General features: G+C 49.0%; 1 protein-coding gene across 11 annotated transcripts in view; it reads left to right on the plus strand.

Moving 5' to 3' along the window:
- The window catches only part of SMYD3 (SET and MYND domain containing 3), a 358,877-nt gene that overhangs the window by 308,121 nt on the left and 35,753 nt on the right, over positions 1-15,003 (plus strand). For 10 of the 11 annotated variants that reach the window (XM_045537179.1, XM_045537181.1, XM_045537182.1 and 7 more), the window contains one exon: positions 1,560-1,734. In XM_045537179.1, coding sequence (XP_045393135.1) covers positions 1,560-1,734 — 175 coding nt within the window. Of the gene's footprint in view, positions 1-1,549; positions 1,735-15,003 lie in introns of all 11 variants that reach the window. The other variant, XM_045537180.1, reaches the window with a different exon arrangement.

The raw sequence follows: 15,003 nt of genomic DNA on the forward strand, positions 1-15,003 counted from the left end.
AAGACCACTTTTTCTTCAGCTCACGTTTCTTCAACAGGTCTACCTCTTCCGGGATCAGAGTGTCAACTCCTGCAAGACAGGACTCGTCCTAAAATTACAGGGGGTGCAGTATGAAGGGCCCTCAGCCGTGCACGGTGGTGCTTGAAATATTCCCATCAGGGAAGGAAGTCATCCTTCGGGGTAACGCCTTGTGTCTCCAGGAGACCCTTGTTGGAAGGAACATACATTTCCTGCAAGGGTTCATAAAGATATTAGTCCCCACTCACATGTGGCTCCATTGGTTTGTTAAAAGCCTTTGCCGACGCTTTGGAAAGCACTGCCATGACAGCGTGACCGCTAGAAGAGGTAGATTTGCTGGAGGTGGGGGCACTAAAGGAGCATACGCAGTGGCTGGCTGTCCGGGGCTGGGGACGCCGTTAGGACATCAGTGAGGAGGGTTTTCTCCGGGGGTGTGGGTGGCGCAGAGAGCGCTGGACCGTGAAGAGACCGGGTCATGGCGGAGTCAGGGGAGGTTCTGTCGGACTCAGTCGCTGAACCATTTTCTTTAAGCCTAGTCACCCTGACGGGAAGGTCATGACAAAGGCAGAAGGTACTAATATTTGTGTGACATGTGCTCAGTGCAGGCTACTGAAGGGTCCCCCACTGTGTCCCTGGCGCCCAGCACTCGGCCCAGCTCGGGCCAGAACACACAGGAATGCTTTCATTGTACGTGCAGTATCTTACTTAATTCTTACGGTAACGTTAGGCATTTTTATTTCTTTCTATCTCACAGCACTTTGACTTCCTCAGAGCATCACATCTGACAGGTGACGGACTTTAGCTTGGAGACTGGCTTTATCTGCGGTCGAAGGCTATGCTATTTCTGCTGTATCCGAAATCTCCACACTTTTTTCCCTACTGGGATTCCAGCCTATGAAAGCTTGTGTGCATAAGCTACGTTCTTAATATGATCACCTTTGTGTGTAAAATAAGAATGCCTCGACTGTACCTTGGTTAAGTGTAGGCTTGGGATCTGGTGCAGATGAATTTCTCCAAATCGCCCCCCCTCGTGTGTGCCGGAGGGTTGGGTGTGTTTTTGGTTTCCTGTCTGCTCCAGACGCAAGCGACACAGAAACAAACATGTGACAGGCTCCTCCTCTTGAAAAAGGAATCTCTCGAAAGCTGCTTTAATTTCACATCACTTTTTAAACAGAAGCTAACGGAATAAATAAGCTGAACTAACTTAATCTTTAGTGTCAAAAACAGCTGCATTCGTTTCATGACCAGATTTTAAAGATCTACGGGAGTGTGGAGAAAAGGGTTCTTGGGGAATTTTAATCCCCCAAAGCTCGGGCTTGGTTAGAAGACGGTTTGTTGATGTAAACAGAATTTACATCACGGAGGTGCCACTTACACGGTTTTGTTTCTCGGGTGTGTTTTCGGGCGGCTCATCTGTGCAAAATAGCGGGCACTTCTTTCCCTCCTGCGCCTGGGGGCTCTTGGGCCTTTCGGGGAATCTCATTTTACTTCTGTTTTTTTCTCGACGAGGACAGTGAATCCTTAACGGAGGTTAATAACAGAGTGGGAGCAGGTTCTGGCCCTGTGCCAAGCGATCATCAGCAGCAACTCGGAGCGGCTCCCCGATATCAACATCTACCAGCTGAAGGTGCTCGACTGCGCCATGGACGCCTGCATCCACCTCGGCCTGCTGGAGGAGGCCTTGTTCTACGGGACGCGGACCATGGAGCCCTACAGGCAAGTCCCAGCCGCAGGGTAACGTGAAGCCTAGAACGTCTTCGCTTCGGGCACAGGCCCGATGTGGTGCCGTCATCCCGATCACTACCCTATGTGGAGTGTTCCCGTCTGCTCTCACCGATGCGCGAAACCAAACCTTGCTTTATCTATTGCTTCGCTCATTCACTTACGCATGCATTCGTCATTTGTAACGTTCCTCCCGTGTGCCAGGCACTGTGGGTATACAGAGAGTAATTAGACACTGTCTTGATGCGGGGCAGGTGAGTACAATCCAGTGCGATGCTCGCAACGACAAAGGCAAGCACAGGGTGCCAGTGGGGGCTGGAGAGGGGCACGGGGCTCAGACTCGCTTGGGAGCCTGTGTCATTAGCCCCTGCTGCTCTGAGACAGGACGGCTGGTGTGGGGCCCTCGGGCTGGCTGACAGTGATGACGAGCCCTGGCATTTGTCAGGCTTTATCCTTCTACTGGAATCATTTGCCTTCCTAACCACCTGTGACCCAAGCGGGAGAACAGGGTGCTGGGGCAGTGAAGCAGCTGTCAGTGATTGATTCTTGGCTGGCCTCCACTCCGCTCAACCCGTGGGTGTTTTGCTCCTAGGTGTTCTTAGACTTTGAGAGGGTGGGTATTATTGAAGTCAAGTACTGGATGTTTGGCTCTGGGGGGTGCCAGGCCCTGATTTGCAGTGAGCTAAGAACGTAAGTCTAGAAGGTGAGACTGAGATCAGTCCAAGGGAAAGGGCTCAGAGGCGTACGTACCATAGTGTGAGGTTGGAGTAGCCCAGTCTTTTCCGCAGAACAAGGTCACTGCTGGGAAGATGCCGTGAAAGTACATGGGACCTGGGGAGGTGGCAGAGAGAGGAAGTCCCTGGAGAGCAGGGACTCCATTCTGGGAAGACATTAAACTTCCCAGCTCTGCAGCTCAAAGGGTCTAAGCAGAGGGAGAATCCAGGACCGACCTGCACAACAGGGGTCAGTAGGCAACAGAATCGGGTGGGGACAGAGCTCAGGGGACTTCCTGTTCTCACTTGAGGAAGAGCCTCAGGAGACAACGGGGAGGGGAAGTACCGGGATCAATGTGACAAGAACAGGAGTGAATCCAGGGTCTAGGATATATATGGCGCTTGGCCGGGAAGCCAGATCTGGGCCAGGAGCTTGGTGCAGGCTGACAGGAGCCTGAAGGTGGCCAAGGCTCCACCGGCCAGGTGCCTGGCAGAGGTCCCCAGGCCAGCCAGTGGCACCGGCATCACCCTGAAGGGGTTTTCAGGACTTCGGTAGGTGGTTTCTTCCACTGCCTTGAGGGTGAACAGCTTTGGAATCCAGACTCGTGAGTCAACTTCAGTCAAACTTACAAGAGATCGCCTTGAGGGCCGAGACTGCCGACTTTCCCATGAGCAATGAGTGTCTGTTCGGTGTGAGGCGTCTTGTGGGTTCTTAGAAAATACGCATGGCAGACAGATGAGGCTTCGTTCTCCGAGCCTTGGTGTTGCAACGGGAGGTGGGCGGGCCGGGGCGGTTGGCGTCACCTCTCTGAACTCCGGGGCTCGGGGCTTGTGCTCAGCAGCCAAACCACGGCTGCGGGGCGAGCGGGTGGACCCCGGCCAGGAGGTGCAGCCCGAAAAGATCCTCCTTCCTCGAGGCTCATGGCAGCAGCCTCTGGCCCCCACTCCGGCTGCTGCTGCACCGTCTCTTCCTCCCCTGTCCCCCCACCTCTCGACATCAGGGGGCTACACAGGCCACTGGGAAGCACAGACGCTTTCAGCTGGTCTCGTGCTTCTAGAAACAAGGCCACACCCCTTCAAGGACGCCCTTTCTGCGTGTTATTTTTGAATCCTCTTCTCCCCACACCTACCAAGGCTCCTCCGAGGCACTAACTCACCCCATAATTAACCGGCAGTTGGGCTGCCTTAAACTGGAGTCGGACAAAGAGGCCTTTCTTGTGACTGAAGCCGGGCCCACCAGAATACGCTCCACGATCACGTTTGGTTATGTTTTTGTGGTGTTTGGCAGGTCACAGTCTCTCTCTGAATGTGTCCTCTGTTCTTGCACCGGGTGACACATTTCCAAGCCTCCCTCGGTTTCTCTTCCCTGGAGCACGACGTGAAGGGGTCGCTTTGTGTTGCTCTGTGTTTTAAGCAAATCCAGTCTGCACTGATCGACTTCAGATGAGTGAGATCCGAACCATTTGCTTTCAAAGTTGTAGTTGAGGAAAAGGCTATAAATAATCCAGAAAGTTGGGAGGATATGGGAGGGGTAGACACTGTCACACGTTGCCTTTTTTCCCTTCAGCGCAGGCAAAAGTGAAAATAAGGAACATGTTCAAATGGGTCAGATGCCCCACAAGCCCTCTCGGAATCTGGGAACAGATGTTGGTGGTTTTCATCCGTCGTGTGCACTTGAGGGAATCTGCCCCGTGTGCTGGCAGCCCCCACCCCCACTCCCTGCTCGGGCTCCCTGCGGTGCTGTTGGGTGGGGCTGGGGGGGCTTTTGCTCACCTTTAGCCAAGGACGCGGGCAGTTAGCGAGGCATGAGTTACCAAGAGGTGACCGGATTGCCATCTGCTGTAGCAGTTTTACAATGTTAATATACTGCGCACAACAGCTCGATTGAGGTCACGTCTCCGGTGATGATTTTGTCACTCCTGTCCTTGGCTAAATTTTAATTGCTGACCTCACAGGAGAAAGCGTCCCTATTCCATTTTTATCCAAATCACTGCCCTGAGCTCCCTTCTTGCTACTCTGTCATTTTTACCCAATAGATTTTACTCTGTTTATATGATCCAACTCAGTATTAGGTTCTTTATGTTTCATAAAGCAAGTTGGAAATAATTCACATAAACAAAATATGTAATCTTTAGTATTAGCTAATATTATATCTTCTGAGAGTATTTGTGTGTCCATCTGTGCTTATATTAATATACCCATAGTCATCTGTCCCTTAGCATGATAAACATTAAGCAGAATGAAAATAACTTAAAGGTATTTCATAAATTTTATTAACAAGTTTAAGTCAGTCAAATCTTAACCATCAGATGGGTCAGATTCCAAAAGCGACTTAACTGGTTTGTAGTGTAGGACTTGGAATGCATTTTCCTACGAAAGATTGTTACAGATTATGGCAAGATCCCTAGACTGGCTCATGAAAGTTGACTCAGCCTGTAATATTACCAGTGTATGCTACAAATGTAAAAACAGAAAAATACAAAACCAAATTGAATACAAATTGTTTTAAAATTAAGTTTTCCATTATGTTGAACTTGAACTCAGACCAAGAACTAGACCAGGATCCGGGATCCCCATGCCTGGAGTCATCCCCTGTGCCCGTGGCTTATCCGTGTGATACGGTTACCATTGTACAGAAATGCTGCTGTCCTCGTGGTGGTGACACCTCTGAATGGAACCCCCTTCCCCACATCCACACCCCCTCTGTCCACCTCGTTTGGCTAAGAAACGTGGGGTTCCGTCTCTGTGGACCCCTCAGCCACCCGGATGCTGGCGTTGGCCACCTCCCTGTCGTGTGTTTGGAAAGGCGTTGCTAAGGGCCCTCCACGTTCACATGCACTTACTCTGGGAAGCACCTGAGCAAACAGAAGCCCAGGGTCTGGTTAGGAGCGTGCCGGTCAACACTGGGTTCTGGGGAAATCCCCTAAGCGACAGTGCTGTGCCACTCAGATTCTCATCCGTGCACATTGCTGACCTCTGCTGGAAGCTGGAGCATCCCTGCCCCCCGAGCCCCTTCAAAGTAATTAAGAGTCTTCAAGCCTTTATTTTAAAGCAGAATGTACAACATCCTTCCAACACCGCTTTCCTGTGTTTGTCCCTCACCAAATCCTGCGCCTTCTGATTCTTCAAGCCCCTCCCTCAGCACTAAGCTTGCAAGGACTGTGTGCAGCGGGGAGATGCTGGATTCTCCATGACAACGTGACTCACTCTAGCACTTGGTCTGCTGGGCAGGTTCAGACCACGAGCAGAGCCACTAGGATCTGCCTCACCCCTTTGGATAACTCCCCTAGTGAAAGTTTTTCTCCATCCTGGAGGGTCCCCAGCCCTGTGTCCCCCTTGGTAGGTAGGGCATCCAAGGAAAACAGAAGTTCCTACCTGTACCTTTCTCCTAGTCCACCGATGCTCGCAGGTCATAAAAGGCTTCTTTTTCCTGAACTCTAACGGTTCAGGTGCTGATGCCAGGATCTGTCTTCAGAATCCCTTTGTTTTTCTGTCCTTTGTTCTCCTCCTTGGAGAGCTTTCATTCTGGCTCGTGTGTGTTCTCTCTGCTCACTGTCTATGTTGCAGACCGTCTTTTGCTGCCCATCCCTCCCTGGACGAGGTCACCAATTTCCCTGTACCTCAAAATCCCACAGCCATGGACCAACCCCATCCATTGCCAACCTGCCTTGCTTGCCCTTGAGCCATGGAGCCAGGCCAGGCCAGGCCACAAGAAGTGCTTTTGCTCTGTTGCGTTTGCCTAGCTCCCAGCAGGAACAGCTACGCTGGGTGGCAGGGTGGAAGCCACACTCCGTCCCGGGGCTAGGTCACCTGCATAGGAAAGCATTTCCTTTTCTGTGTTCACGAGCAATGTATATGCTCTGAGAAATTGTCTTTAGTTTTCCTATTTATCAAAGCATTTCTGGAATAAAAACATTATCCCATTATAGTTCACTTTTGTTTTTTTTTTTTAACTTTCACAAGCCGTCACTGAGCACTTTGACTTTCCCGACAGAAAATCTTCAGTTTCTTATTACAACAAATTGTACCCTAAGCAGCAGGATATAAAATTTAGGGAATCTTTTGGGATGCATTGAATTTCTCCTGCTGAATCAATCTCTTGCTTGGCTGCCCCTGCAGCTACAAAGCTGCTATCTCTTTTCCTCTTCTCACCCCTTGGAAGAGAAAGGAGGAAAAAAAAAAATCCCATTTCCCCTGTAGCGAGCCAGCAGAAAATCAGGCAGGCCTGAGAAACGGGAAATGATGGATCTAACTTCGCAAGACTCAAAAAGAATTAAAAATCCATTTTAATTTTACATGAAGTACACACTTGTGTGACTTTTAAAAATTTGACCAGCACGCGTACATGCTATTTATCTTGTGTATTTTGAGTGAATTTCAGACTGAGTTTTCAGAAATGCCCTAATGATAAATGAATGGACCTTCAATTAAATTGCACAGATAAAACTGATTTGTCAAACCTCTTAAATATGATCACTTACAGAGGATGGCGATCGCGTTTGTCACGAACAGCAAGAGGTCCTTGAAAGAAATGAAAAATGGAGTGTAAATGACCCTCAAAATTATAGTTTCCAGTTTTTGAGGTTGCCAAGTTATTTTAAGCAACGAAAATATCCTCCGGGCTAGTTAATATAAAGCTTTTGAGCTCATGTGAGATGCTGAATGGAAAAACATATAATATCCTTATTGTTAGACATAGTCGAGGGAAGTGGCCCAGCCAGGTGCTAGGAAACTGGAGTAGCAGCAAGAGGAGTGTAGAGTTGGCTGCAGCTCTTGAGCAGGGAGGGGGAAGGAGAGACAGCACCCTGCTCTGCAAAGAGTAATATGCACGGTAGAAACTGCTCTTGCTACTCGAAGGACACTAATCATACTAACTCTGCCCTTCAGTATCAAAGAGGAACAAATCTGCTCTCAGTCGTAATGGGAGATATCACCGTAACATCCTCCCAGGGGAGGATAAATCAGGGTCAACGATCATAAAAGCGTCTGTGAGCTATTTGTTCGCACCGTCTTTCTAGAAGGATAGGTGAAAGGGCTTTAAGAACTCTCCTCTACCTTTCGACTCTCTTACGCTGGAAAGTAATTGCTGCTATTTATTAAGCACCTACTGTGGACCCGGCAACTTGCCCGTCCATATAATCCGCACAGCCGTGGCGAGGAAGAGGTTAGCCTGTCTCATCCTCTATAGTAGGGGGCTGAGGTTGAGAGTTATGTGACTTGCCAAGGTTCAAACTCGGGCCTCGGGTTCATTTATTTTATTTTGATTATGATTTTTACAAAAATGTTTTCATAGCCTGAACGCGGATTTGCTTGGTTGGGAAGGTGTCTGTGCCCCCCAAGATGGCAGGCTGTGTCCCCCTGTCCAGCATGAGCCAAGCGAGGGGAAGCCCGGACAATCCTCCGTCTCCCACCGACACATCGCAATTCTAGTTATGAAACACCCTGGAGAGTACTTTCTCTAAACAAGAGAAATACTGAATCTTCCTTTCCACTTCTGTTTCCGAATGAGACTTTTAATCTTGTGTCATTTCACGGTCTTAAAATAAAATGCAGGATCTAAGGGGAATTGAAAAGCAGAGATCATATTTGCAACCGCCAGGTAATGTGGTGATGCTCCCAGGTGGGCAGTCCATGTCTGCCCTGCAGAGGTGAATCGCAGGTTCCACTGGTACTGACTTTCTTCTTGGAAAATTAACTGGCCCTCCATTCAGGTTTTGGATGACGTGTATTTCGGGCTTGCCTTTCCCCAGACACAGGTGCATGTGTTTCGAGTTGGAATCTGGGCTGGCCGTGCCTGGAGGGAGACAGTCGCAGTCTATTGGAGGACTGGACTGAATTCTGTGGGGATAGAACAGGGCTCCCCGGGGGTCTCAGGGGCTGAGTTTCCAAAGGCCTGCCAGCCCCTGAGCTAACGTGGAAATTGACTTCCAGGACTTCTTTATCCTGAAGTCATTGATCCAGTAGCAATTCACGAGGGCTCAACTCTCCTGGGTATCAAGGTGGGATGATCAAAAATGCAGAGGTTACAGGGGCTTCCTTTTTTCTTTGCTGCTTTTCTTTGTGCCCGTGCCCTTGGCCCTCACCCCCCCACCCCCAGGAAGAGTATTCCCTGGACGTGGAGCTGAGTATGGCTCACTTGAGCGTGGGAGCACCTTCTCCCCAGCCCCTCAGGCTTCCCTCCCAGGACTTTCCTACCATCCAAGAACCAAAAAAAGTTGGTTGCTTTATACTGCAGGGGACTTCTGGAACCCTGCCTCATTGCTCTGGCTGGCATCTCTTCTGATTGGTCAGTGACTATCCCATATTATAGGTAATTAAATATTAAAATATTAAATGATTACATTGTAAGTAATTTGAAAGATTCCCCCCCCCCCCCGAAAAAAAAGCCTCATCACTCGGCCCTGTCTGATGCCCCAGTTACTTGACAAATTAGCAGCAAAGGTGTACATTTACAGCTGAATTCCCAGAGCCCTTTTCAGGCCATGCTGGGCCTTGTGGCTTTGCTTTGTCAAGGTTTCAGCAACACTGGTGACATAAAGGCAAAAATGAGGCACCGGAGCCATCCCTGGGTGCAAGTCAGGACGTTGCTGTGAGCACAGTGCCCGTCCCCAGTGGGGGAGGGAGGGCTCTCGGAGTTCATTTCCTTATAAGAGCAGGTATGAGCACTGAAGAATGCACGCCACAAGCGGGGCCAGCTTCCATCTGTCAGCGGCTCGCAGTGTTTGGGACGGTGGCTGATCAGAGCACGCACGTGGCGAGGTGCTCAGCAGCAGCGGGGACATGCAACGCCCGACTGACTCAGAGCATTGGCACCTTAGGTGGCCTTTGTTTGAGCCTGGAATTAACCTCCATAAAACACAGACTTCGCTCTCGAGATGTCCTGCAAGAGGAAGTATGCTCCTCCCAGCCGTCCCCGAGTGCTGCCGTGTGAGCTCGGTCCGTTCTGCACCAGGCAGAGGGTGGAAAGCCCAGTGGCTGTGACAGTGGAGCATCAGGGATGTAGGTTTCAGCCTCGTTTGAAATCGGCTTCGATTTGACTCAAGCCAGGCTGTCCTAGACTGTGTCGTATCTTTGGCTTCACTCGGTCTCATTCTCTTAAATCTGTTTCTCTTTATATATCTAGCCCAATCTGTTACCCTTCTCCTCTGGCCACAGAAGTATTTAAAACTAACCAAATTGGCCAGGATTTGTTTTTGCCAAAGGGTATTTTTCCCAGTGGCTTGAAAGACTCCTTATGCGGGTCACACCCTGCAGAATGGCAAATGTTTGGCAGGAGTTGGGGACTCTCGGTTCTGGCAGAAAGGAGCCTTTGTTGCTTCTCAAACCCTCTCTCCGAGCAGACTGGGCAGGACTAGCAAAGCAAGTTCTAGCTGCCCTCGTCATTCCTGCCCGTAGGCAGTGTACACGCTAACAAGCCACGTGGGCAGAAAGGGGACAGAAGAAAAGAGAAGGACCATCGAGGTCATGTCAAGAGAGGATGAGACACCTTGGCCCCTGGGCAGACTCTGCGTGGCTCAGGAGGACTTGGTCCAGGGTGCTGAGCTGTTTCCTGAGGATGCCATTCAGTCCAGAGACAAACTTAGAAAGGTCTCCTGCTCCTCTAGGTTGTTTTTTCTCTCCCCTTCCTTCCTTCCCACATTTAAGATGGATCTAGATTGTTCTCGATGCCTTCCCAGGGCTGGGGTGTTAAAGTACCGAGCTTGTGCAGAGTTCAGACCACGCCATCTGATACCAACCGTGAGACAATCTATAGTGAAAAGGAAGCTTGCAGTGAAAGGGAATTCCACATCTGTTGATTATTTTTTCTGTGCCAGGCACTGGCTAAAAAACTTTAGGCAAATTATCTCATTTGAGCCTTAAACTACCCTTATCGAGTAGGTAGTATCCTTCCCATCTTACTGATGAGAAAACCGAAGCTCAGAGAGGTTAAGCAACTTGCCCCAGGAACCAGGATTTGGGCCTTATTCTGTCCAATTTCAGGTCTCGTGGATTTTCTGCCATGCCACTCTTCTTTTGGTAAAAGATGACAGATTTGTAAAAAACGAAATGAACAGCTGCCCTCATTTATTGCTAAACTCACCTTGTCATGTAATTGAAAAGGCCCGTGTTCTGATAATGTGGGATTTTTTTCCCTCAAGACACTCCCTATGTGAGTTGTTCATGTGACGGGTGGCCGTGTGCACTTGTGTGTTCATGCTACCCACTGACTGCCACCGTCCTGTAGGCAGAAAAAAATAGAACCCCACGTCCTAGAAGACCTTGTCAATAGCCAAGGTGGAGCCTGGGTCTGATCGACGGTGGGGTCTCCCTTTTTGATCTCCCACTTACGGGCTGAATGGCGATTAATCAGCGTGTTGTCCTGGGCTTCTGAGCAGGAAGATTGCTCCATTGTGGCCACTGAAAACTGTGACATGAGGTTGGTTAGGCTGTCTGCTGTAATTTGGTTCCTAAATGTTCAGCTCACTAGCCTGCCAGTGCAGTGCTCCTCAGAGGACATTAAGACCCTGTGTCAGAGGACAGAAGGCCATTCTGTTAGAGCCGTGTATGAGTCCTGGAGGTTAAAGGACAGAAAGGGGAGTGGGAGGCGGGGCTGCAGCCGTCCCCGTTCACAGTGACACAGCGACCAACTTTGCTGTGACTTCGGGGACGGGGGGAGTCCGTGTTTGAGTGCTTGCCTGCCCGTCTAGACCGCTTTTACCCCCCAGTGTGGTGACAAGGGTCAGCCACACCCATAGGACTGTCACATGTCCAGCCACAGCTCACAGAAGTGTGTTCCCAGGGGTGCGTAAGAGGTCAAAGAAATCCATTTAAATGCACCAGAATCGTGACCGAGGGTGTCGGTGTCTCTGAAGAGCATTCCTGTATGACACTCACCCTCGGTCGGGCAGATGCAGGCCGGCCCCTGTCCCGGGCCCTCTCCCCGCTCTCGTGTCTCCAGAGAGTGTTGATAAGTTTAGGGGAAGAAACGGCTCGTAAGTGAAAAAGGGGCTCTGTGATCACATTAATTTGGGAAATAGTAGGTTAGAGAAGGCTACCGCGGCGTGTCCTAGAGCCTTTACAGTGCGATTTTTTATAAAATAAAGTGCATGTCTTTTTGCACCTTCATGTTTTTAAAATGAAAGTGAATCTGAGAATTGATGTGGGGGCAGGGCTGGGGGCAGAGTGAGCCAAGGGAGGCAGGTGGGTGCAGGACTCGTGCAGGTGGGAGTCTGAGAGCACCCGGCGCCTCGCCGACTCCCCCACTCCTCCCAGCCCTGGTCTGCGGAAGATTCAGTGTGCCCAGGTGGTCCCCACCTGCGAAAGACGCAGGGACTTAGCCCTTGTAGATGCTTGTTCATTTGATGGTACTTCAGGTGAGTTCTCAAAATAGGGAGCCCACTGAAGTCGAATTTTAACACCCACTGATCCTTTCATTATCTCTTAAAGTATGTCTTAGTACAGGCACACACCACCATGCTCGGCTATTTTTAAAATTTTTTTTGTTGAGATGGGGTCTGGCTATGTCGACCAGGCTGGCCTTGAACTCCTGGCCTCGAGCAGTCCTCCCACCTCAGCCTCCCAAAGTGCTAGGATTACAGGTGTGAGCCACCATGCTTGGCCTTAGGTGCATTTTTTTTTTTTTTTTCCACAAAAACCCATCATCTCTGTTAAGTCTTGAGAAAAACAAGAGAGAAAGAGAAACCCAGAGTGGGATGCGGGGTACGAGATACTTGGCCAGGGCTCTTCAAGACTGTCAAGGAAACTGCCACACACCAGAGGAGTCTGGGGACACATGACAGCTGAACTCAGTGTTGTCCCCAAAGTGGATTCCAGAACAGAAAGAATGCGTTGGTAGAAACACTGATGAAATCCAAGTAAAATTGGGGGTGGGGGGTTAATTAATAGTAATATACCAACATTGGTTTTTAGTTTTGACCAATGTTCTTTTTGGGAATCGGGCAAGGGGTATATGAGAACAATCTGTGCTACCTTTGTAAGTTTTCTGTACATCTAAAATTATTCCAAAACAAAATGTGTATTTTAAATATTATTATGAATAAGCATTATAAAGGCAAGTTTTTTTTTTTTGTCACACTCTAGGTGGTAATTAAAGGCAACAAAGATTGCCAAATCTCAATGAATGGATCATGGAAGCTTCAGTGTGGGGAGAAGGGTGTGACAGTTCTTGGAATGCCGACTCTTCCATTATGAAGAACTGTCACTGCATCTCCAAGAATCTGTCAAGAGCTTCCAGCTGACACTCAGTACAGTTGATCCTTCCAGTCACATGTTATTCAATTGAAAATAGGAAACTATAAGCTTATCAAAAAGAAAAGGCACATGAAACTTGACTGTTCCTTTATAGGATTTGAAATTATGTTGTCTATCCTGAAGGTACAAAAGAGATCAAGAGCATGAAAAGTTTATGAAAAGCAACTTGTCACTGTGATATTTAATGTAACCTCTAATGGTCAAAAATGACTCAGTAAACCGCTAGATTGTGAAGGCAAAGAATGATTAGATACAAACCACAGCTGAGATCCTGAAGAAGAAAGTCATAAGTACTCATGCAGGTAAATGTGGGCTTTTACCATTTAGTTAAAAACAAAACTATGTATGTGTAGTCTGTTGTTTTTCCCCAACTCCTGTTCCCCCCAAACTGCTTTTAAATCAATGGGGAGCTTACAATTGATGATGTCTTAGAATCCTAGACATAAGATGGGGCAGAAGACATTTTCCCAAACGTAACTGCCCACGGAACCCTGGAGTTCCACGGAACACACTTTAGGAAAGAGCGCTCCATACTGTTTCCTGCCTGTCCATTTGATTTAGGGTAAATTCTCAGCCAAAAGGCCTTCTGGATCGTAGCTGTGAAGTTGGAGAAGAAATTGCAACACTGGAATGTTTTATGGACAGTATCTGAACCCAGAGGTGCTCCCTGTGTAAACAAGCCCTGAAGAGTGAAGCCGAATTTCTTCACTAGTTCTTGAGCCTGGCATTAGGTCAGATGAGACAGACAGATCCTTTTGGACTGAACGTGGTAAGAATGCACCAGACCTGCCCATTCGTTAGCAGGTAAGCCCGAAAAGCATAGAGGGTAGACAAAGCTGGCAAATGACATTCCCTTCCTCTTCCAAGAAAATTTGGGAAACTGGAGCTTTAGGAAACTGACGTCTGTCATTGGGAGAAGAAACAAACTTCACTCTTCGACCGTTGGTTTAGGCCACGTGTGGCAGGTTTCCAATTCAGAACTTCCAAATTGTGAGCCAAGAGTCTCCTCTTGCGCGCGCGCGCGCGCACACACACACACACACACACACACACACACACACACACACGTGGGTGCACTGAAAATCCTTGACCATCTCCACAATCAGCACCATTTTACCGAGGGCCAGTCTGAAGGTGGTTTGGCCACAGAGCTTGCTGGGCAATGTTTTCTGTTCTCTGATCAGGGATGGGTTAAAGCATCATTTCAGCAGCTTCCCTCACAGGGGCTTTATTAATACAAGTCCCTGCTCCAGACTTGACCCTTCAGTCACTGGAAAACATTGAAAACGACTTCAACCAAATGAAACGGTGCTCTGTCGGACTTGGTCCATATGTTGGCCACCTTCACTTGAGGGATGCAGGAGGAGTGATCCGTGTGGCAGTCGTGCTTCTCGGGGATGGAAACATCACGTTGTTAATGGCTCTTCTGGGACAAAGTTGGAAGGGCAGTTGGCCCCTGCTGCGACAGAATAACAAATGAGAAAGAAAGCTACTCAGGCACATGCTTTGCCCCAAAATAGCCATCGTCAGGGGGTCTCAGGGGACCCACAGCACTCATGAGATGTCTTGGCCAAGCGCTAGCTCCTTCCACTGGTGAAGATGAGGAAAGATGGCTTGCCACGTGTGTGTCATGACCGGCGTTCCATCGCCGTCCACAGAGCAGCCATGTTTTAGCCAGTTCATCATTTGGGATCTTTTGTGTACCTCTGCTGTGAAGGACCATCATTTATTGGCCCCAATAAGAGAGAACTGTCATTATAGGGAAACAGTAACTGAGGGTAGGCCCCTGCTAAAATAGTGAGGAGTGTGTCATTCACACAAATGTAGGGAACCGGACTTCAGAAGTTCAAGTGCTGTTTACTTGGGATTAGCTCATTTGGTTAAGAGGCCCATGGAACTTGGATGAGGTGGCTGATGCTGCTGGTTGTGGTGGGAGAGACCAGGCCAGCACTTGTGATGTAACGAGGGGAGTTGGGCAGGGGGGATGCTAAGAGACCACCCACCAGGAATCTGCATCCTGGCTCTAAATGCCAGTTCTGAAACTCAGTACAGGCATGGTGGGATAAAGGGTGACATTTGGAGAGAAGAAGAAAGAAAGAGAGATCTATCTCTTCTGGTTATGAGATTTTCATGAATCTTCACCAAGCTTGTGCCACTCTGGTGAATTATAAATCGCATCAGTGGCTGTGTGTTGCCAGGAAAATCTATTCTCTCTAAGCTTTCTACTTTGGTAGTCTGGGCAATATTTGTTGATTACTCCGTCACCAATTTTTTGGTCTAGAAAGTTCCCCAGAGGAAC

The sequence above is a fragment of the Lemur catta genome, chromosome 25, assembly GCF_020740605.2.
Source record: "Lemur catta isolate mLemCat1 chromosome 25, mLemCat1.pri, whole genome shotgun sequence".
NCBI lineage: Eukaryota > Metazoa > Chordata > Mammalia > Primates > Lemuridae > Lemur > Lemur catta.